The following is a 612-nucleotide window of genomic DNA, read 5'->3' as shown; positions in this document are numbered from 1 at the left end:
TTGAGAGTGGCTCTGCAGAGAGAAGGCAGAGTCCGCGTTGGCGGCAGGTGGGGCTGGGCGGCGGGCCGGGGGCGTCGCGGCTTGGAGGTGGGGGGGGCACAAGGACGCGAGCAGCGGCAGCAGGGAGGGGCGTCACTTACATGACTTCGGTTTGGGCGCAGTGGGGTCCCGACGGCGTCACCTTGACATTCTGGATGTTCTTGAGGTGAATTCCCTGCAAGGTCTGCAAGCACTGGCAGCGCAGTTCGGCGACCACGGGCGCCCCTGCGGGGAGAACAGACCGGGTTAGCGGGCTGTCCCGGGGTGGCGCCCACCGCCCCCCGTCCCGCCGCTGGGCTGGGGGTGCGGAGTCTCACCTGCGGCGCGGCGGCCGGCGGGGACCAGGAGCAGGAGCAGCAGCGCGGCGCCGAGGAGCCGGAGGGCGCGGGGTGCGGCGGGGGTGGCGGCGCGGGCCATGGGGCTCAGCTCGGAGAGTCGGGGCGGCGGTGCCTGGAGCTGGAGAGCTGGAGCGAGAGCTGGCGGAGCGGATTCTGTGGCTGCCCGAGCCGGGAGAACCCCTTTTATGCCTGGTTGGCGCGGGGAAGTGAGCAGCCCCGGGGCCAGGGAAATTCC

At 72.1% G+C, this 612-nt stretch overlaps 1 protein-coding gene across 1 annotated transcript; it reads right to left on the bottom strand.

Annotated features, from left to right (window-relative positions):
• Positions 1 to 5: 5 nt before the first annotated feature.
• LOC117799141 (growth-regulated alpha protein-like) lies at positions 6 to 606 on the bottom strand (the record flags this gene model as incomplete). The annotated part of the gene is made up of 3 exons (XM_034651595.1): positions 357 to 606; positions 141 to 264; positions 6 to 12 (listed from the first exon to the last, which is right to left on the bottom strand). Coding segments are annotated over exons 1-3 (231 nt in total), but the record flags the coding sequence as incomplete, so codon positions are not given.
• Positions 607 to 612: the final 6 nt, after the last annotated feature.

The sequence above is a fragment of the Ailuropoda melanoleuca genome, unplaced genomic scaffold, assembly GCF_002007445.2.
Source record: "Ailuropoda melanoleuca isolate Jingjing unplaced genomic scaffold, ASM200744v2 unplaced-scaffold43659, whole genome shotgun sequence".
Classification (NCBI taxonomy): Eukaryota; Metazoa; Chordata; class Mammalia; order Carnivora; family Ursidae; genus Ailuropoda; species Ailuropoda melanoleuca.
Note: the sequence above shows the minus strand (reverse complement) of the source record. Positions and strands in the feature narration are given on the sequence as shown.